Source organism: Rhagoletis pomonella, unplaced genomic scaffold (assembly GCF_013731165.1).
Source record: "Rhagoletis pomonella isolate Grant_MI unplaced genomic scaffold, Rhpom_1.0 Rhpom_scaffold_00009, whole genome shotgun sequence".
NCBI lineage: Eukaryota > Metazoa > Arthropoda > Insecta > Diptera > Tephritidae > Rhagoletis > Rhagoletis pomonella.
Genome location: NW_023458563.1, coordinates 24571400 through 24594347, shown reverse-complemented (window position 1 = coordinate 24594347; position 22948 = coordinate 24571400). Strand labels below are relative to the sequence as shown.

General features: G+C 34.1%; 2 protein-coding genes across 2 annotated transcripts in view; both read left to right on the top strand.

Annotated features, from left to right (window-relative positions):
- Positions 1 to 22948, top strand: part of LOC118745651 — a 141494-nt gene that overhangs the window by 56324 nt on the left and 62222 nt on the right. The window lies entirely within an intron of this gene.
- Positions 4367 to 6581, top strand: LOC118745652. Its single transcript, XM_036479202.1, has 2 exons — positions 4367 to 4716; positions 4794 to 6581. The coding sequence occupies exons 1-2, from the start codon at positions 4590 to 4592 to the stop codon at positions 5027 to 5029; spliced, it is 363 nt and encodes a 120-aa protein (XP_036335095.1). The 5' UTR covers positions 4367 to 4589; the 3' UTR covers positions 5030 to 6581.

The following is a 22948-nucleotide window of genomic DNA, read 5'->3' as shown; positions in this document are numbered from 1 at the left end:
CACATTAGTTGTGGGCGTGGTTGCGCGTTGAATTTTACCATTTTCCACATTTCTTCATTTCAGCGAATTTCTAGTACGGTTACTACTTTTGGCCGCAGCTTATATGGGGACGTCCCGCTGTGCACGGTCTTCAATTAATTCGCGTAAATTGTTCCTTACAAAATGTTCGTAGTCCTCGCCATTCAAACAATCTTCAAAAAGAAAGGCCCCGCCCAATAATTGGAAATTACTCCCATCCACATACTGACGCTAAATCTTCTCAGTAACCCTCTTCAGGTCTTTTTAATTGGGTTTCCTTCGGTTTTCGGAGCCCAGTAGTGGGCATTATGGCAGTTAGTAATATGTATACATGTTTGTCGAGTTTGATCTCATCTGTTTACAAGATTTTTCCACAAGACCTATTCTGCAAAAATCTAGTCGACTCAATGGATCCCCTCCTTCTATCACTTACATAGGCGTATAGGGATATGAGTACTGTCCAATAGTATGTATTACAAACCACATCTGAAACTGCGACAAAAATTGCGACATTCGTAGACGTGGTTGAGTCTACCTGAAAGGTAGGGATGAAACGATACGAGTAAATACAAGTACATACTCGATACTTTTCGCTCGATTCCAAGTAATTTTGGTATCGATACTTTTGAACCAAGTACTGAGTAGATATCGAAAAAAATACTCGTATCGAAAGCCGATATCAAGGATTTTCTTTCAGGTTTTTTTCTCCACTAATATATGCAAATCGCCCAATGGTTTATGGCTGTTTAAACGAGAGCGACCTTCAAATATTAAAGATGTTAGTTTTTCCTAAAACCAGTATGCAGCGAGCTTTTTTAACAGCTATTTTTGCTGTTCGTGCATCAGGGAATCCATTTCCATGGTCGCAAGAACCAAAAAGTCTATTTAAAATATATATTTTTAAAGTTCATTGCAGCTGCTCTTAAGTCCTAAGAATAAAAATCCAAAGATTTTCCTTTTGGTGGTCGCTCTTGAGGTCAAGGTAACTTTTAATTTAATTAGACCTTTAAAATTACTTTCAAAAGTAAAATTTTAGATTTTTTTTTGTCTTTTTTTACCTAAAAACAACTTTCAATAAACTTTTTAAAAATTATTTAAAATTAAATGCTTTTTTAATTCTTGTAAAGCTTTGAAACACCGTTACCTTTATTTCGTTTACTCTTCTCGTTTGATTTTGTCCTTTTTTCTAAAATAGACCACTGTACGGCGTATTCGCGGTGAAAACATTATCGGACAATATTAAAGGTGGTGGAGACTAGCTCTGTTATTGAAAAAGAAGGAAAGGAGAAAAGAGTAAGCTGCAAAGCGTGGATGACAAAAAAATAGTTATCTTAGAAAAAACTAACATGTTCAACGTAGCACAGCCCAGAAATTTCGTATGGAAATTTAAGCTTTCTAAGAACTCACCATATAAAATCCGTTACTTGTTTACTATAAGAGATATGCACCTGAAATTTTGTCGACTTATTAACAAAGGTGAAATATATCTGCCTATGATCAAAATTCAAATTGGACTTCCCAAACCCCCGAAATTCAACATCAAACATGACTATGGGCACTGAGTGCCCAAGTCACGGTTCTAAGGTTAACCGAGATTAACTTCTTGTAAACTTTTCCAAGGTATTATCTCTGTTAAATACTATTCATCATTAAACATATAGTTTCGCTATGTTATGTTGTTTTATTTATTTTCAGTTCCTACATTATTAATTTTTATTGTTCGGAGTTCAGGATTCGCCGGGGATGAGTAATTTATTTCTTAAAATAAATTAAATGTAATCCAGTTCATACGGAATGCCTTCCTAGCCAAAAGTATTGATACGAGTAGGTATAGGTACATTAGAACCGATATTTTTCGGGTATCGATACTCTCTTACGATATTACTTCCAAGTAAAGGTATCGACACCTGCATGGTATCGTTTAATCTCTATGAAAGATACGCCGTATCTCGTTCTATTCTTCCTCGCGCAAATTACGGGGTCGCACAGTGCTTCCCTTCCATATGAAACGTTGGCAAAAATATAATTTATTTATTTAGTTATTTATTTATTTGGTCTACAGAAAAATGTTTTCTTACAGACAAATGAGAAAGAACATTTAGATATTTAAGTATGTGTGATATATTACAGAGTACACTAATTATACATATTAATTTGTAATAATAATAATAATAAATATAAAATAGCAGGTTTGGTAGACGGCGAGGCCTAGTCTTCAGTCTACTTTTGTGTGCGGCGGGCGGAAAAACCTAGTTTCCGCTCCGCTGCGGAACGGCTGTTGATCATGGTCGGTAAGGCCGGATTTCCGATCCATGTTCCCGAAGACATTACTTTGCATGTGTGGCAGGCGGAAAGCTCTAGTTTCCGCTCCGCGTTGTGGACAAGCTGTTGATAATGGTCGGAAAGGCCGAGTTTCCAATCCATGCTCGTATTGTCTTACGCGGTCGAGATAACGATTACAATTGTACTAAGCAGTCATAGATATTGTGTAATTTATCGTTCCCGGTTAAAGATATTAATTTATTTAGTTACAAAAAAGCGATTCAGATATGTCAAAGCAATCATAATGTTTGTTACAATCTTGGCATAACCATCGTAAACCATCATGCATTTCATAGTTTGATTTACAAATGCCCAACACAACCGTGACGCAGTCGGGAAAGTATGCGAGTCGACCACGTTTACCTCATAAACTGAACAGATGTACAGTTCACCAGCTGAACCACCTGAACGATAAGGTCAATGTACGGGTTTACATGTTATTTATTCAAAATCTCAAGTAAGGTTTTCTTAATGGTAAAAAGTGAGTCGGAGGTGTCAAAATAGTTGTAATACTTATTAAAGTCCTGGCATAGGCAACAAAAAGCATCATGCATTTCAAATTTTCTTCTACAAATAGTTATCTTAATGGGCTTGTAATGTCTAGAAGGCCTAGAAGGAATACAAAACGTGATCTGGTTCAGTAGAACGGGACTATTGACCATCCCGTTCAAGATCTTAATCATGAACAAAATGCCGAGCATCTCTCTACGGCTATGCAGCGTTGGCAAATTTATGAGCTTCAAGCGGCTTTTGTACGGTGGGAGATTTAATGTCGAATCCCAAGGCAAATTATTTAATGCGAATAATAAGAATTGTTTCTGTACCGACTCGAGTCTGTCAGAGTGTGTTTGATATCTAGAGTTCCATACGACGGACCCGTGACTAGAGAGGTGAAGATAGCTTTAGTGACATACGGATCTCTGAATTCTTTAGCCCAACGTTTGATGAAAGCCAAGACGCCCTTGGCTCTATTAACACAATGTTCACAAATGCGGTAGCTATATGATTGAAAGGGTCTTCTAGAGAAACATATAAATTTACACTTTTTCAAGTTAAGTGACATAGAATTTACTTCGCACAATTTAAACACATTACTAAGATCCACCTGTAATTGTTCCCTGTCTCCTGGAGCACCACTGAACTTAAATAACTTAACGTCGTCTGCGTACATTAAGCAATTCGAATACTTCAAAATATTTCGAAGATCGTTGATGAATAAAAGAAATAGAAAGGGGGCCAAGGCTACGTTGAGGTACACCTGACGTCACATGAATTACACGAGATGAACATTTTTTTAAAGATAACTCTCTGTTTCCTGCCAATTAAATAAGAAAGTCAGCGCAGCAGGATTGGAGGGAAACCAATTTTATCAAGTTTGTTTATTAGAGTTGAATGAGATATTTTATCAAATGCCTTGCTGAAATCAGTGTTAATGACGTCAGTTTAATAATTACGTTTGAAACCATTGCTCACATTTGTAGTGAATTCAAGAAGGTTTGATGCAGTTGATTTGCCTTTACAAAAGCCGTGTTGTGATACATCGCTAACGGGCGTTATTTATTTATTTATTTATTTATTTAACATAAGTTAAACGTGACGATTTCTTCAAATACTTTAGGAATGGCACACAGCTTAGCGATTCTCCTATAATTCGCAATATTCGACCTGCTTCCATTTTTATAAAGCGGCAAGATATACGACTCCTTCCACAAAGGGGGGGAAAACTCCTTGCTTTAGAGAAGCATTGAAGATGTTTGTTAATGGCTTATATATATCCCTTTGAGAACCATATTAAGTGATTGTGCGATGTGACTTTAAAAATTTCTAGAAGACATAATAATAAATTTTGGTTCAAACTTCCAAAAGCAGTGATTGTGTTACCTATTTTCTTTTGCTCTGCAAATGAGATAAAGAGAAAATAACAGCGACAAAAGCAAACAAAAATCAGTTGCGTATGGTCCCTCGGAGTGATCATTAGTATGGCCACAAGTAAGTACAAATATGTATTATCTATAATGGTAAATTTTTAATATGAATGTGTTTACATGTAAATCTTAGTACTATTTCATGTTCCACCATGGATGTAATAACTGTTTTGCAGTTTTGTCGCTCTTTTCCTAGAACTAAACATTAGGTAACACAATTGTGTTGCTTGGGCTTAAGTTAAGGTTTTCGTGCAAACTCACAATTGTGTTATCTGATCAATTTCAGGAAAAAATATAGACTTATCAAGGGATTCCGACCTTCAAATGGTCTTGGACATACTTGAGAATTCCGATGCTAGCTTTTCATCTGACGATGATCTCGAAAATGACTACTTAACGCTGGAACAAATGGAAGAAAGTGACAGTTCAGATGAAGATGACTCTGAAAGAGGTATTTTTCTAGTTTCTTTAATTTTTATTTTCATTTTACCGTGTTAATTTTCATCTTAATAATTATCGTGCTTGCAGATTTAATTCCAGAAAATTTCGTAATTAATCAAAAAGCCACTACATCACAAAGAACTGATCTTTGGAAAAAAAGGAATTCGTGGTTCACGATATTCCTATCGTGCAGGGCTGTGAGAATTTCGTTGAACTTGGAACACCTCTTAATTACTTTTCGAAGTATTTCACAGAAACCCATTACACGGATGCGGTTAAATATACCAAAATGTATACTCTTGCGACATCTGGCACCGAAATGAGCTTAACCGAAACCGAGTTAAAAAACTTGTATGGCTGTGCCATTATAATGTCCTGTCTAGGTTATCCACAAATGAAAATGTATTGGGAAGACAACTATAGATGCGAAATAATTGCTGCCTCCATGTCAAGAAATAGATTCATGAGATTTAAAAATACCATTCATTTTGTTGATAACAACAAACCAAGCGAAACGAATAAGCTATGGAGAGTTCAGCCCGTGATTGACCTGGTAAGAAGCCGATGCAATGAACTAGCGTCTGCGGTTACTTCATACTCTATTGATGAGCAAATAGTCCCGGCATCTACCAGGCTCAGCCAGGCAAGTCATCAGGTCAAAACCTGTGGGTTTGAAGAATCTGGTTTGTGCTACCTCTGATGGACTTATCGTTGATTTTGAATTATTTCAAGGGGCTGGAACTTTTCCTGACTGTGGACTGGGTCATGGTCCTTCAATTGTTTTAAGACTTACTAAGTGTCTACCAAAAGGAAGTCATCTTTATTTCGATAGATTTTTTACCACCATACCCCTTTTGGAGAAATTGCAAGATATTGGATTCAAGGCGACAGGCACCATAATGGGTAATCGCTTAGGAAAAAGAATTAATTTTCCAGCGGACAAAGCTATGGCGCGTGGCGATATGCACCAAAATGTTAAAGATGACAATGTGGCTGTTGTGAAATGGTGTGATACAAAATGTGTTACAATTGCCTCAACAGCATGTGGAAAAGACCCGATCGGCGAAGTAGTAGTAGTAGTTGGGTGTGAAATCTAAAACGACGTTTGCCAGTCCCAATTCCCGCTGTTGTCCAATTATATAATTCTAAAATGGGTGGAGTCGATATAGCTGACCAAATGATGGAATACTATCGCATTAAAACGAAAACTAGAAAATGGCCAGTCAAAGTTTTCTTTCATTTTCTTGATTTGGCTATATACAATAGCTGGATGGAATATAGAAAAGACGCAAAGACGCTCGGTGTTGCGAGAAATAAGATGAAAAAGTTTCTTGATTTTAAAATGGAGATCGGCGAAGTCCTGGCAAAGTACAAAGGTTCTCCATTGGAAGTATCACCATTCGAGTTGCCCGAGGACTATCATGGAAGTAAATATCGCCCACATAACGCTCCGGATGATATAAGGTTCGATAGGTACGACCATTGGCCCGAATTTGTAGATGGAACCGCAAAGAGGTGTCGGAACCCACGATGCGAAAGTCGATCCAGAGCTCGGTGCCAAAAAAGTAAAATACACTTGTGCCTTGCTAAAGATAAGCAATGTTTTAAAGAATATCACACAAAGTAATATTACAAAAAAAAAAAAATTGATCTCAATTTCTATGGACTGAATTTATAATTTTTGGTTTAGTTTTTTATCGTTTTGTTAAACACATTGTAATTTTTCAATAAATATGAAGTATTAAAAAATGTTGTATCTATTTTATAGTAGGGACCCAATATACACAATTGTGATAGGTCCTTTTCAGAAAAAATTTTTTTACGAAAAAATTTTAAAAATCATTCAATATCGCATTAAAAAGAAATAAACCTAAAACCTACATTTTTATCAAAATTTTGGCTTAAAATGTGATTGGTTCTCAAAGGGTTAAAATCAGCACAACTTATTAGGACACTTGAGGGAATACCATCCGGATCGCTTAGAAAAGATTTTTTTAAACTATTCAAATGAAGTAGAATATTGTCAGGGGAGATTGAAGGAATACGGATGAGGTCAAACTGTGGGAGGAGAAAAGGATAGCTAGAAGTTTTTTCATTTGGCTCGACAGAATAGTTCGATTAAAAATAATTTGCAAACATATCAGCAATCATATCATCATCACTAGAAATAACATCATCTAATCATCATCAGTGTTGAGGGAAACCCATTTATTTTACGTTTTGAGTTAAAAAATGATAAAATGACTTGGGATTAGCAGCGATGTTAATGCGAATTTTGTTAATGTAATTCCTGTAACATTTGCTGTTTAAGGCATTGTAGTTATGACGAAGGATGGAGTACGCGGCGTAGTGAGAAGACAGGCCTGATTTTTTATAAAGTTTAAATGATTTAGATTTCTTGATTTTTTAAATCTTTAGCTCTGAGTTAAACCACAACGAGTTACGAGGTCCGGTATTTTCTTTAACAAGAGGAATGAGTTTACTGAATATAAGTGTAAGGCACTGTTCTCAACATCCCCATCGTACTCAGGCCAGATTGTTTCAGATATAGCTATTTTAAGCTTGTCGCAGTTAGTGTATTTGAAAGAATATCGCCTACCTTTGGGATTTGTAGTTTTAGGACAATAACATGAATCGTAGGACAACTCAAGTGGTGGGTGATAAGGGTCTATAGGTATAACTAAAGGATCGCCGCGTATTACAGTGCATTTAGCAGTATCATCAATAAACGCTAAATCAAGACATTTACCTAAGTTTTTGATAACTGAATTAATCTGATATAGACCAAGATCGGAAAGTTCGTTAAGAAATTGGTTAAGTATATCCCGAGAAGAATTTGGCACCAGAATTCCATCCACCGAATCCCAGGAAATACACGCTAGATTGAAATCACCCAACACAACAATCGAATCGGAGGGCTTGACCATGGCAAATAAAGAGAACAATAATGAAGAATGTTTAAAGTAAACCGAAGGGCTAGAGTTTGGTGGAATATAAATTGCAACAAGAAAAACACTACTTGAGGGGCACCGTATTCTAACACAAAGGAATTCAGCATCATCTGAACCAGTAATCTCAATTTTTTCAGAGGAAAAGTCAGTCTGAACAGCTATTAAAACACCCCCGCCTTTTCTATCTAAGCGATCATTTCTAAATGTTTCATACTTACTACACAATATTTCACTATTAAACACATTCGGTTTTAGCCAAGTTTCAGTAAAAACCAAAACTTCATAATTTAAATCAAAAGACTTTAAGTACAGTTCGGTTAATTTTATATTTAGACCTCTAACATTTTGGTAATAAATATTGCAGAAAAAATTACTAATAAGTTTTTTGATCCCGAACAGTATTTTCATTCCGAGCTCGAGGTTTAAACTCAAACTCTCGAACTAAAGCACCATTGGGCCAGAATGAACCATCAACAATGTTTTGAAAATGGTCGGCGGAAATATCAATTTTGTAGGAAGATATGCTTCTTTCGTATGAAAAATTAAAATTTTCTAATAGCTAGGGGCGGGGGTTAAGCTTTGATGTTATATAAGACTTAACATCTTCTACCGAAGTTTCACTAGAAAAGCGCGAAACAAACACAGATTTATTCGCAGGAACTACGAATAATTCTTTGGGTAACGGAGAAGGTCCACTTTGAGATGTAGGTTCAGACACAGCTGTCGTTTTTGCTGCAGCCCTTGTAGTAACACCTGAGGAAGATGCAGCTTGAGATAACTCAGCACACGGAGAATTAAAACTTATTAATTCCTTATTTAAGCCGGGAGTAGGCGAAGAATCAATTGGCGGAGTGTCAATATCTAAAGCAATGGGATTAGGAACAATGCTGTCTCATCCATGCTTCCGCTTTTTTGAAGCTTGTTTAAGCTTGGGTGATGGAGAGGATGAAGATTCAATGCACTTAAAGTCTTTAAATGCATCTTCATATCGCTTAAACTTTTCGTTTAGAAGTTTGAACTCCTTACCCAACTCCTGGAAGCCACTTCTGGTGCTCCTTAACATTTTACAAAGGTCAACTTCGGTTGATCTGCACTTTGGGTAAGACCAACGAACACCTTTGTTATCGGTTATGATATCGGGCACCCTACCATTGAGACCAGCACACGCAACGCAACGCTCTTAAGTCGTTTTTAATGTAACATTTTTCAAAACAGCAGGATGAATACATTGCAGCGCGAAGTAGTAACAATTTGTATGTACAAGAAAAACTCACAGTGTACGCTTTTAGTACGATAGTAGCAAAGATGAGCGTTTGAGAGACACAGAAGACTAGGTATTGTAAGTTCAATGGTTAGAAACCGTGCTCAACTTAACAGTTTTAAAGCCACTGAGCCAAAAAGCTTAAAAGCATAAAAGCAAGCCAAAATCAGCTGTTTGCAGGAAAATTATGAACGGATTTAAATGAAAATTCGTTTTTAAGTAAAATTGAGAACGCTAAATTCAAAAATGCAATTTGTTTTTGGATAACTTTCACACTTCCACTGTAAATGCAGTTTGAAGTTGAAAATTTCGGTTCTTGTGGCATTTACATAGGTATGAACATATAGTTCGTTCTATTTTCAAAAGTGAGGTGTCAAATGACAGGGCTTGGCCGTAGATGTGCAATAAAGTTTTATTTCTTTGAAACGGGCTGCCACCTGTTACTAATTTCATTAAAATGATTTAATAAGTTAAATAGGGTTGCCAGATTTTTCATGCGCGAAATCAGTACGTTCGACTTTTTCATGCTAAGAAAATCAATACTTTTCAGCACATTTTTACTCAAAGCTAAATTATGAATGTAAGTATCAGATAATACTTTAAAACGCCAGAGTAATTGTTTTTAACAACATTTTGGAATATAAATAAAATATAGTTAATTAAAAATAAAAGTGTTATTCATTTTAACATGAGTGTACACATCATTGTACATAGTATTTTATATTAATGACATTTTTGAATAACAATAATGAGATCATTTCCATCTTCAGCGTTTAAATAGTCAAAGAATTCTATATATTTCATTCTAAAATTACTTTTAATATGAAGTTCACTTTAAAATGGTTCATTAGAACCCGGTTTCTCTCATTGCGCCAGGAAGCAAACTTTATACTTAAGATCCTCTCAGTTGCTTCGTTTGAGTGTGGTATTGAAAAAAAAAAAACAAAATTACATATTTATTTCAAACTGTGGAAAAGTACCACTATTTAAGGACTTCGACTATAATTCCGCTTGGCTTAAATTAATTTCTTCAACTACGCAAAACCTCTGAAAGACTAAGAATTCGCTAAAAAGAGTATCTCTAACTCTATGTCTTGTATGGAAAACTCTTTTACAATGTCATTAAATTGTGAAAAAAGAATTGTAAGTTATATTTGCTGTTATTATACTGAAAGTTATTTTCGACACACTGTACAAAAAAAAAAGTTAGCTTTCTTTTTAAGTAATTTAACCTCCATCATATTCTCGCAACTGGTACGTAACGACCCGGCGATATGTTTGTTGTATTACTTTCTTGGGCATATCAAACATTATCTGAAATATGTCAACTATAATTAAATTATTTTCTTGTGACTTTTTAGAGTACAGTTTAAGGAAGTTACAACGTTATGTAAAAGCCTTAAGAAAATCCTAAAATATTTTGTTTGAATTGAAAATTTTGAAAAATCAGGACATTAGCGTACTGATTGAAGAAATGAATAAAATCAGTACAAGAGTTGAAAAATCAGTACTGTACTGATAAAACAAGTACTGTACTGATAAAATCAGTACGTCTGGCAACCGTAAAGTGAAATGAATTGGATATTACAATGTGGGTAACAATTGAAATGGTTTTGAAAATGCTTTACTTTTAAACGGCACGTAGAAGGGTTGACACATGTTTAAAAAATCAAATTCACTTTAATTAAGGGAATAAGGTAATTGAAATTTGTATATCAATATGCGTATCAGACAAAAGAAAAAATTGGACATATTAAGCAAGAAATAAGTGAAGAGTAAAAAGATTCCTTAGTTAATTTAAGAGTCCTGTAATTCAAAAGGAATGTAATCAGAACAAATCACTGATTGACAATGTATATATTTGTAATAAAATAATAAATACGATGTCCTAAATCTTTGGTTTAACACAATTATTATTTTAGTTTAACTAAATTTGACTTCACGAACCTTCTTAACGACTTTCGTCTGACTCTCATATGTTGATACCTATCTATCTGATCATCAGATCTGATAGCACTGACAAAAAAAGAAAAAATTATTTTATGCATTAGAAAAAACGCATTATTATTTCAAAAAGTGCAAAAAATGAGCACGCTTCATATCAGTACGCCGCACAGTGGTACAGCCCCATGTATTTTTTGGAAAGCTTATAAAGAATCGGCGTAGAACCTAAATTTTCCGAATGTAACATTTATGGACATAAATCAAGAAAAAAAACGAAATATTAGCGTAATAGATTTTCTTTAAAGCATACCTCCCATATAAATTTACCTCAAAAACCCTTAAAAATGGCATAAAAAGTGCACCGATTAATATATGGGTCCGAAATTTTGTCCATATGTTTGTAATAACGTTCTATATGAAAAAAATGGACGTAATCGTTTTCTTTAACACATACCCATACAAACTTAACCCCAAAAACGCCTTAAAATACTATAAATGCTGTTACTATTCGTGGCTACAAGTCGCAAATATGAGTCAGATTTCTTCCAGAAATCGATAAAAATCATTCTGGCATTTCAATTCTTTATAGTAAGAAAACGAAGGAAACATAGTTTTTGTCCATCAAAAGTGTCAAAGTTAGCATTTATAAAGTGTGTTTTTCGTCTACTTATATTTATTAAAATATTTGGTAGATTCCACTGATTGAACCCACAGCAAAAACAAAAGTTATAAGAAAAATACATTGCTTAAGTGAACGAAAACCTCAATCAGTTTTAGTTGAATGAAATTCTTCTGACTTTTGTTGCTTTTATTTTGTATAACACTCCCGGTTTCGTACAAGGTTGTAATGAATTTTTCTTATTCAAATATCACTTTGTTAGGCATAAAAATTGGAATTTCAAAAAATTGTATTTCTTCCGCCGAAATACCACTGTGCGCCGCCTCATAACAGAACCAGTTGCTAGTAGTCTTCGGTAAGTTCCATCAAAGGCGCTGACATAAGGTACTCAGCGAGTAGAATATCGTAGCATGTATTCATCACGTGACCGCGACGACACTACTTCACAGGTCAAAAACCAGTTTAGGAGCCAAGTCACACAGTCAGAAGAAGAAAAAGTACAAAAATTCAAGCCAAGTCACGTTTTACAGATATTTTCCAAGAGCACGGTGTAGCACATCTACCACGGATGAATCGCCTAAACAGACTAAAGAAACAAGTAATTTTTAGCAAAAAAAAACCGACTTCAACTCTCATATAAAAAAAACAGTGAGGCGAGCACACAAATAGGGTATGCGGACACCAAAAAATTGTTCACCCAACCTTTTTGATTTTTTAAATTATGCCAGGTACTAAACAGGCAGTGTGTGGAATCGATGATGTAATGCTTTACTAGCTGCTAGGTCTATTCAATTATATTATTCTTGATAATTCAGTGATAATTCGTATCAGGAATAGCGGCGGTCATGTCGAGAACGAATTATAATGAATAAAAAAGTTTTAGTCACGTATTTTATAATTATTATTTTTTCTTATGAAAAACTACTCTCCATGAGCCCGAACTGATACGGCTTTGTAAAATAATGTTGAGCAATACCACCGGCTCCGTCAGAATCGGGAAAGACCTATCCGTACGGTGACCATCCGTTCTGTTTTTTTTCAGGACCGTACTGTTTTTCGAAGGTCGGTCCTGCGTAGTTTTTCGAACCTGAAAAACCTGCAAAATGTACTGATTTTTTCCAAGTGTCCTGCATTTGTCCCGCATTTTATTCGTTATGTTTAAATTATCGGACAATGGATGGATTTTTTCAAAAAAGTGTTTTTTGGTACTTTTTGTAGCTTTTCTTCAATATCTCATGAAAAAATCTCCAAATTAACGTAAGCGACTTACAGCTCGAAGGGTATTGATGTGCCTCTTACCAAAATATATAACTTGTGGCGACTTCAATGAAAATTATTAATGCTACAGGCGAAAAAAGTGAGATTTTCAATCAAATACGCAGTTTCATTTGATTATTTTTTTTTATTATTTAAAAAATTCGATAAAGAAGATATATCATTACAGTAAACTTTGAGCTAAAGATAATGAAAATTGGATTAGAAATGTAGAAGCGATGGAGCGCAATCTGCACAAATTATTTATTTTTGTAAAGGGCACTCGTCGTTTACGTCGATTCATGACGTCGATTTTTGACAAATAACTGCGAAAAGTACCAAAAAAACAAAAAAGAAGGTTATTGTTTTCGTTTTGAACGACTCAAAATTTGCCTATAAAATAATCTTTTAAAGATTTTCACTTTTCGTGTAAGCTATTGTAATTATAGTATGTTTTACTATACTTTTATAAATATTCATGTAAAAAAAGATTAATATCAATGAAGAAAACGTGATTCATTTTTAAAGTTTAAAATGTATTAAGAATTTAGAATCATAAATACTATTTTGATATTTTTATACTACGTAAATATATGTAGGCATATTTTTGAAAAATTGTCCTTCATTTTGAATCCATATTTATGGTCACCGTACCTATCCGAGCCATTTGCTACCAAAGGAGGTTTCAGACAGGGCCGCTCGCTTTCTTGCGATTTCTTTAATCTGAGCTTGCAATTGCTGGCGTACGCCGATGAATGCTTCTGGTGGTCAAGGAGGACAAGTCCAAGTATCTCCTGTCATCAAAAAAGCATTCAGCGCATTAGCGCCTTGGCATCCAAGTCACTGTTGGCAGTTATAATTTGCAGAAAGTAGAGAATTTCGTTTGCTTGGGAACCAGCACTAACACCGATAATAATGTCAGCATGGAAATCCAACGCAGAACCGCTCTTGCTAACAAGTTCTACTTTGCACTGAGTACGCAATTCAGGAGTAAAGTCCTCTCTCGACGTACGAAAACCACACTCTATAAGTCCCTCATCTTACCTGTGTTGGTATATGGCGCAGAAGCACGGACAATGATAACATCCGATCAGGCGGCTCTTGGAGTATTCGAGAGAAAGATTTTGCGGAAGATTTACGAGCCTTTACGTGTTGGAAGGATGAGCAGTATGAGCTTTACAACGACATAGGCATAGTCCAGAGAATTAAAGTACAGCGGCTACGCTGGCTTGGCCATGTCGTTCGAACGGACTCCGACGTTCCAGCTCTGAAAGTATTCAACTCGGAACCTGCTGGTGGTAGCAGAGCAATAGGCAGGCTCCCACTGGGATGGAAATACCAAGTGGAGAAGGACTTGCCTCCAATTGGCACAGAAGAGAAACAACTAGCGTGCTTTGCTGAACTTGCCTAAAATCGCTCAGGAGGCTGTAGCGCTAAATAAGAAGAAGGAGAAGTTAAGCCCGAAATCCGTCTACATTTACGTCTTTAATTTAAGTACTACACCTTTTTGTATAGCTAAAAAGACTTATGCCGAATTTCCACTAGGCATTGAAATATTTTATTTTTTTATTTTATTTATTTGTTTTTTTTTATTGTTTTATTATTTTGTTTTTTGTATGTATGTTACCGCATAACTTTGGACCACGTCAACCGATTTCAATAATTCTTTTTGCATCGGTATCTCAGAGGTGGTCCCATACTAATCTGGTTAAGATCCGATCAGTGGATCATGAGATATATATATATATATATATATATATATATTTTTTTTTATGAGAGTTGAAGTCGGTATTTTTTTTTGCTAAAAATTACTTGTTTTAATGTAATGACATGATTTTTTTTAATGCCCGACTTTTTCATTTGTCATTTTTGCCATTTCATGCTAGTGAAAATCCAGCATTATTAGTTTCTATAATATTTAGTTTTTTAATGATGTGAAGTAGGAAACATTTAGTGAAAAAACGTAAGTTCAAAACTAATCAACAGCCATTGTAAACTGTCAGGGCTTGGTTCACGTTTAATTGATGATATTTATTAATTGGAATACCCTTAAACTAAAAACAGAAAACGAAATCTAACCCTTCAAATAGCATTTAAAAAAGTGGAGTTACAGCAAACAAATTTATTTTTTTGATATAATCTTTAAATCGAATATCTTTGACGTAATTCCATATAACCAAATTAAACAGAAATAGCGTAAATAAAAATGTTCGTAAGTATCTGGGACGCCTTTTCCGGTAACTCTGTATGTAAGTACACATACATACATATCTTTCGGAAAAAAACTTTGGTCCAAAATTAAAAGTTCCACAGACTAGCATTAAACCAGCCAAGCCAACCACTTTGGGTAGGAACCGATTACCAATTATTAATATTGCTTATTTTCCGTAACAAACCAAAAACCAGAAAAGCTAAACGAGCATTTTAGAATGGCATTTTAGGTGTATGCGTATGCTACAAAAGCCAAATTGCGTGTAAATTTCGTCTGTCTCAGTTTCATGTACATGGTGAGTGATAAGAGCCCTAGTATTAGGAAAAATCCCTAGAAAAAATCTTAGCATAAAAAACCTTCGAAATTGATCATAAAAAATTCACGTATTTTGATTTCAGGCTCTTTCCTTATTTCTGAATCGATTTTATATCGTGGAAAATAAAAGGCATTTGACGGTATTGTAATAGCAATATTATGTTGTCTTAGGTCTAAGCCACTTGTTATTGGCCACAAAAGATTAATTTAAAACTTATCTTTAGTCCGCGCAATTGATTCAAAGTGTAGGAATTTCGAAACTGAAACATTGGCTCGTAATATCTATGGAATGCGTTAACCGTTATAAACAGGGCGATATATCAAATTAAAGGTTATTGAATTTAGAATCTGACGTTCATATATAATTTTTTAATAAGACTACAAGTTTTTAAGATATTAAGAAAAAACTTACAAAAACGATACACTGGGAAAAAGGATTAGTTTCGACAACTAAAGATATTTAGTTCCCGAATTTTGACAATATTTGGGAACTGTTACCAAGGATTGGGAACTATTACCATGGGTTGGTAATTATAACTAAATCTATTAAAGCTTCTAATATTCATCTAGGTTATAACAAATCGTTAATTTAGTTGACGGGTTTGGTTAATACTAATAAATATTTCTTTGAAGCATATTTCTACAAATTCCATTCAACTTAACGTATGGTTCATAAAAGGATGTTTTTAAGCTCTGCTACTGCAGATAAGCTTTCTTTCAGCACATGGTTTAGTCATAGTTACCATATCTTAGTTGAGGCAACCACGATTTGGTTTGAGAGCGGAACATATTCATGCTTGTGAGCCACTCCTAAAGAATGCTGAGCGCTCTCTGAGCGCATGTGTGTTTCACATACGAAGAGTGACAGCTGAGCAATGCACACAGTCCCACTTATTGAATCGTTTGAATGTGCTAGTATGCCGACCATTGCATTGTGCGTGGAATCATTGCTCCGCTACCGCTGTTCGTATATGGGTGAAACACGCATGTGGTCCCAGATCGCTCAGTAAGCTACGGCATGTCGATCACTGTGCTAGGCTGAGAAAGAAAAGTGTGTGCTGCGACATGCACAGAATTGTTTGTCTCAGTTTCAGTTTTTCTATCACCGCGAGTTGTTTCGGTGCGCGCATAGTTATTTAAAAATATAAAGTTTGATGCCAACCGGGGTTTTTCAATGGATATATAATTCATGTGAATTATAATTTGAAAGTGTCTATTTAGCCAAGGAAAAAGCAAAGCAGTATACTTCCAGCAGATATTGACCTGGGTTTTCGCACGACTGTTCCTGTTTCATCGTTGTTTTTTTAGAAAATTCTTACCACCATATACATATGTATTATTTACTTTAGTAACTAACTTATGTAAATATGTACGTATTTTTTATGCTTAATATATGCAAATAAAAGAAGAAAGTAAGCACAACAAACATCGAGTAAATTTTTATTTGTGTCAAATTGAAACTTTTTTTCCAATAATAAACGGTTAGTTGACTGAAGTCTACAGCAAGTTCATAAAATTAATTGAAAACTTGTGTCAATCAAAGCATTGTTTATATTTGCCTAACAATGATTTTATTCAACTAACAGTATTGTCCAATGAAAGTAGTCGTTTTGTAATTATTAACAAATATACATTTGTCCCAACTAGAAGTCTTAAGTAAATTGCAGACTTTCGTGAACTATATATTTATTTCGCCATATCGAACTGTGCCATTTGATCACTACAACCAAATTTTGGTTATTATAACTAAACCTTTTTCTGGGTGTAGTTTTCCCTTATGAATTTTCAATCCTTCACTTACTTCAGCAAACAGGTGAAAAATATTAAAAAGTTAAACGAGATTTATTTCAAACGTTTTTATGTTTTCGGATGTTTATATAATATTAAAAGGACCATGGGTTTGATCACGCCGATTTGGTCAGTTTTCAAAATCGTTGTGAATGAAGTCAAACATATAATGTCCAAGATTATGAATCATTTTATAAGTTAATAGTAGTTTCAAGCACATTAGTATTTACATACATTAACAAAATACAATTAGGGTAAGAAACACCCATTTTAAGTCCTTTTATGCAGTCTTGAAAATTGGAGCGGAATGGTTTCATTACACTGAGAAAAGAGTTCCGTTACGTCAACTAAATATTTTTCTCTCAACACATGATTTTGTTATGGTTACATTATTTGGTTTTTGTTTTCAAAGCATGTGCTGAGAGAAATATATTTGGCTGACTTTTTTCTGAGTATAGTCACCGAAGAAGCACATTTTTCGCGGTTTCTAAATTTGCCGTTTTATGAAATGTGCAATAAGTGTTTAAATATAAATATTTTAGTTATTTCCATTATGTGAAAAAGTGACCGTAGGTTAACGCAATAGCATTTATTATATCCTGGGAAATCCTTTTGAGGACTCTCCAATTGGACGATATTGCTTTGCATTCAGCTTGAACACAAAAGTCATTCCCTTTCACACTTTTCTGTAATCCAATTCTTTTAAAGAGAAACTTTTGTAGAAAAAAACTGGAGATCCACCTAAGTTTTTCGATATAACTTTGGTAAATATTAAATAAGCACTTTTTTATGTTTAATTGAAACGAAAACGAACAGCAAAGCAAAACAGAACAATCTTATGCTGCCAGATCTTTCAAAATTTTTTTATTATTTAAAATTAAAAAGGCTTATAGCTCAACAGGTTATGGATTTTATTGAGACGAATAAGCTGTTGAGTCGACTTCAATCTGGTTTCAGGCCCCATCATAGTTGTTCAACGGCAATTGTAAAAGTGTTAGATGATATTCGTCAACCTTTCGATCAAGGTCACCTTACCTTGCTCTGCCTACTAGATTTTTCCAAGGCCTTCGATTCAGTTAATCACACATTGTTGTGCAATAAGTTATCTAACTATTTTGGTTTTAGTGAAAGCGCAGTAAGGCTGCTTAAAGATTACTTAAGTAATCGATCCCAAAAAGTTAGGTCTGGTAATAAGCTCTCTGAGCTCGCCCCCATCTCTTCAGGCGTGCCACAAGGCTCTATTCTTGGCCCTTTACTATTTAGTATGTTTATCAACGATGTATTTACGAGATGCTCAAATGCCAATGTACATGCGTATGCAGATGACGTACAACTGTATCTCTCCAACAGAATAGGGTTGGTCGAAGACCTTAGTTATAGGCTTAATGAGGATTTGCACTCCATCTTTGAGTGGTCGAAGGAAAACCTACTTCATCTTAATGCGCAGAAGTCATATGTACTACCCATATTTAAGGAAAAAGTTGAGCATTCCGTGATTCCGCTTTTGCATATTGGTACTAGCCCACTTAAAGTAGTTGACAAAGTTACAAATCTTGGGTTTGTCATTAACTCTAAGCTAACTTGTGAGGATCATGTTAACAAAACTGTGAGCAAAATATATTATACTCTTCGATATCTTAGAATTACTTCGCAATATGTTCCTTTAGCCACTAAGAAAAAGTTGGTTCAGAGTTTAATAGTTCCACTTATTACGTATTCTGAGATAGTTTATAGCAAGCTAGATTCTCACTCTAAGCACAAGTTGGACGTAGCTTTTAATTATGCCACGAGATACGTATACGGTCTGAAGAAGTTTGACCATCTTTCCTTGTTGAGAAACTCGATACTTGGCTGCGACATACAAAATTTCTTAAAATTTCTTAAATGCCAGGAACTGCATCTTTATTTTTATACTAATTACTCTTGCGAAACCGGAATACCTATATGAAAAACTCATATTTACTAAATGCTCTCGCTCTTTAACTCTAATTGTGCCCAAGTTCAATTACTTATGCTCATCCCGACTGTTTTTCGTTAACGCTGTTAGACTTTGGAACTCCCTTCCTCAGTCGCTAAGGAGGTTATTGTCTAGAGGCAGCTTCAAGAAACTTATACTTCAGTATTTCTCTAATTAAAATTTCTTGAAAACATGGTTATCGACTCTCGCAATCTAGATTATGTTTATTCATGTTTATCTTTCTTTTTTTTTCTTATAATTTAATGTTTTATAATTACTTAATGTTTTAATGTTTTTAATGTTTGTTTTTTTAATGTTTTTTTTTTTAATGTTTTTTTTAATGTTTTAATGTTTTATAATTACTTAATGCTTTAAATTATTAAATATTTTATCTATGTATTTTTTTATTATTAAGGTATTTAATTGCTTATATTTACATCGTTGTGCAAGAAAAGATTATATCTTAATGTACTAATTATCATTAAATTAAATAAATACAAATAAATACAAATACAAATAATTTAAAATACATGCCCACTTTTCTTAGTGATAAATTTCGAGACCCACGGAACCCGCGGTAAATTCCAAAAAATGTCGGGATGGGCGGGTTTGGGACTTAAAAATTCAATTTCGGGATGGGCGGGATCGGGATTGAATATTTAGCCCCGCGCCCATCTCTAGTATGTATAAATAAGAAATAAAACTTTTTATACATTTCCATTTTAATTAATGTATATTTATTATATTATATACAGTCACTTACAAAAGTTAGTATACGGTAATTTTATTAAATATTTACAATTGCTTTCATGTTAAAAATTTCTTGTAAATTTTTATTAAAATGTGTCCTGTATTTTAACAAACACCATATAAATACGATTTTCGAACTTTGTATGAGATTTCTAAGAATTGTGCAAAGCTTCATCAAAAATTTCAAACTTTTTAATCAGAATTTTTAAAAAATTCCGAATATGCGTTGTTATAGCCCATTAAATTTGAGTATAAAATTTTAATTGGTAATTTTTTTCCGTCGGCGTTATTCATTTTCTTCCATATACAAAAAAAAAACACAGAGCACTTTATATTGAAGAAAATGCTTAGCACCGTCGGCAAAAAAACTGAAAAATTAACGCGAATTTTAAGACTTTAAAACTTTACACTTTATTACATTCACATATTTATACATTTCCTTTTCATTCAAATTTTTATTAAATTAATTACAGTCGCTTAGTATCTCGTGATTTTTTTTAATATTCACAATTGTTTTCATGCTAAAAACTTCCTATTAATTTTAAAAAACACCATCAAAGTTTTCAAACTTTTAATCAGAATGTTTTAACATTTACGAGTATGCATTTTTATAGCCCATTAAATTTTAGTATAATAATGTGCAAACTTTAATTGTTTTAAAACTCGCGCTGATTTTTGACCATTTTCTTCCAAATCCACCAAAAACCTCAGAGTACTTTATATAGAAGAAAATGGTCAGCAACGTCGGCAAAAAAACAAATTTAAAAATCAACGCGAATTTTAAGACTGTTAAACTTTGCACTGTCTTAAACTAAAATTAAATGGGCTATAAAACTGCATACTCGAAATTTTGTTTTAAATTCGTATTGAAAAGTTTGCAATTTTTGATGAAGTTTTGTCAGCGCACACACCTAAAACCAAAATGAAAAGTTAACTCTAACCATAACCAATTTAAAAGAGAAATTGCATCTCTATCAGCAGTTTATGTAAATATTTTTCGTTAGCAATACGCTTTTTTTGTGGGAGACTGCCAAACGAATGGTCTGCAAATTTCAAATCTAATTTTAATCATACAATTTTGAAGTGGAGAGTAATTTTTTGAGCCCCTTTCTAAATTAATACATGGCCCGAATAACGGCATCCGTGATTGAATCAAGTTTTAATGGAAAATCTTTTTGATTTATAATCGGGTTTCATTTAACCACGACCGTGCTTCGGGCCCAGTTTTATGTATACGAAGGCGAGTTCATATAAGGAGATAGTAGGAGTACGAAAACAAAAACTACATTAACATATTTATTATTATAACAAATACATACATAACTTGTATACAGTGGTGGTCCAATATAACGAATGCCGATATAACGAATGTTCGGTATAACGAACACTTTTTTTCAATGCATTGTTGACTCTATATAACAAATGTTGGAAATTTGAAGAACTCGATATTAATGCTTTGCATTTTGTTTTACGACTGCTTAGAGAAGTGCATCAAATGATCTGAAGAAAATAATGTGAAGCATCAAAAAGCATTCGATCTCAAAATTTCCCGTCCTCAAAATCAATCGAGCATATCAGACTACTTTCCCACGAAATAAAACCACCTCAAATCGTGAAAATTTTGGTGTGGAGCTCTAGCTTTAGTTCTTTGACTATGTTTTTTTTCTTTATATTATAACCTATGTATGGAATTTTTCATAAATGAATGAATAAATCTTTTTACTAAGCGTATATACAAACGTGTCTATGTATGTATATAATTATTGTTTCCGATATAACGAATTTTCAGTTTAACGAACGGTCCTGACATTATATAATTCGTTATACAGGAGCACCACTGTATTAAGAACAATCGAGGCGAAAATCCAGCTGCTCTGGTAACACCACTTTACATGAATTCGCCTTGATTTATCCCATATATGTGGTATGAAATTAATAATTCGGTTTATTTGATGCTTTGTATGATGTGTGGTATAATTATTAATTCATTTTATTGTAGTGATTCATTTAATTAACTTGTTTAAATGTTTAAATTAATTACATATAAGATTATTAAATTAAATTTGTACGCGTGTTTCTAGTTGAAGTGGTCCTGATCGGTTCAGTTTTTCGACTGACTCTTACGAGCAGGGTTGCCACTGACGAAAAAAAAAGTTACCATCCACTTGAGAAAAATCTACCAAATCTGGAAAATATCTACCAATCAATTTTTTATGATGTATTGTGGAACGATTTTCCGTCATCCCTTGTCAAATTTGGTTTGGAGACAAACCGGTTTCGGCGTTGTGCCATCTTCAGTGTCATTTTTCGTTCTGAATAGTTCGTGTTTCCTTCCGCTTTTTATGTATTCGTGTTACTATCTGTTTTAACTGTCATTAGGTCATGCATACCCATCTAAATGCGACCGCTTTTGTTTCATTATCTCACAGGTAGGTGCTTTTTGGTTTCTGTATTCGCCGGCGGTAGAATTTTTTATAGTGTCGGCCGCTGTGGTGTAGTGGTAAGCAGTGCGCGCTTCTACTCCGCAGCACCTGGGTTCAAGCCCTGGTCAAAGCAACATTGCAAAAAAATATAGAAAAAAGGTTTTTTCTTAACAGCGGTCGTCCCTCGGCAGGCAATGGCAAACCTCCGAGTGCATTTCTGCCATGAAAAGCAGCTTCTCATAAAAATACAATCGCCGTTCCGAGTCGGCGTAAAACTGTAGGTCCCTCCGCTTTGTGTGACAACATCAAGGCGCACGCCACAAATCGGAGGAGAAGCTCGGCCAAACACTAACATATGTGTAAGCGCCAATCTATTATTATTATTATTTATAAAAACTATAGTTTTGTTATTCTTTTATTTATTTTAATTAAAACTATATTTTTTTATTTTTTTAGTTATTTCTATAAGAATTAAAATTGTTTTTAAGGATCTTTTTATTTAACTTATTATACCGTATTTGAGTCATATTATTGGCATATTCGCAGTTTCCTTCAACCGAAAGCGGAAGTGATGAAACTAAAGGCAACAAGGAAACTTCATAATTTGAAAAACTTCAACTTCAGTTATTATAGACAAAAAGGCACTTGGTGATTTTTTTTTATTATTCGCAATCTTTTTCAAGAACAAAGTTTTTGTTGCTTTAACTAAATCCATAAAAATTAAGAATTAAAACATTATACATACAACATTTAGAAAAATTCAAAAAA